The sequence below is a fragment of the Ascaphus truei genome, unplaced genomic scaffold (assembly GCF_040206685.1).
Source record: "Ascaphus truei isolate aAscTru1 unplaced genomic scaffold, aAscTru1.hap1 HAP1_SCAFFOLD_527, whole genome shotgun sequence".
Taxonomy (NCBI): Eukaryota; Metazoa; Chordata; class Amphibia; order Anura; family Ascaphidae; genus Ascaphus; species Ascaphus truei.
This window is the reverse complement of record NW_027456858.1, coordinates 270,001-270,393: the sequence shown is the minus strand read 5'-3', so window position 1 is coordinate 270,393 and position 393 is coordinate 270,001. Positions and strand designations below refer to the sequence as shown.

General features: G+C 53.9%; 1 protein-coding gene across 1 annotated transcript in view; it reads left to right on the top strand.

The window, feature by feature from the left end:
• The first annotated feature begins 254 nt into the window (after positions 1-254).
• The window catches only part of LOC142485082 (uridine-cytidine kinase-like 1), a 112,904-nt gene continuing 112,765 nt past the window's right edge, over positions 255-393 (top strand). The window contains exon 1 of the mRNA XM_075584287.1: positions 255-356. Coding sequence (XP_075440402.1) covers positions 339-356 — 18 coding nt within the window. The 5' untranslated portion in view covers positions 255-338. The remainder of the gene's footprint in view (positions 357-393) is intronic.

The following is a 393-nucleotide window of genomic DNA, read 5'->3' as shown; positions in this document are numbered from 1 at the left end:
GTACACAGGGAGTGTAACTACAGCACCGAGCACACTGCTATATGTACACAGGGAGTGTAACTACAGCACCGAGCACACTGTTATATGTACACAGGGAGTGTAACTACAGCACCGAGCACACTGTTATATGTACACAGGGAGGGGTCAGGCAGACCCGGGTGGGGGTCGTCGGGCAGACCCGGGTGTTTGTGGTGTGTGTTCATGCTGTGTGTCCCCGCGGGGTTAATACTCTTTGTCCCGCCCCCTCAGGGCTGTGCGGGGGGAGCGCGTCTGGGAAGACCACTGTGGCCAATAAAATCATCGAAGCTCTGGATGTTCCGTGGGTCGTTCTCTTGTCAATGGACTGCTTTTATAAGGTGTGTGTGTGTGTGTGTGTGTGTGCTGCTTCTATAA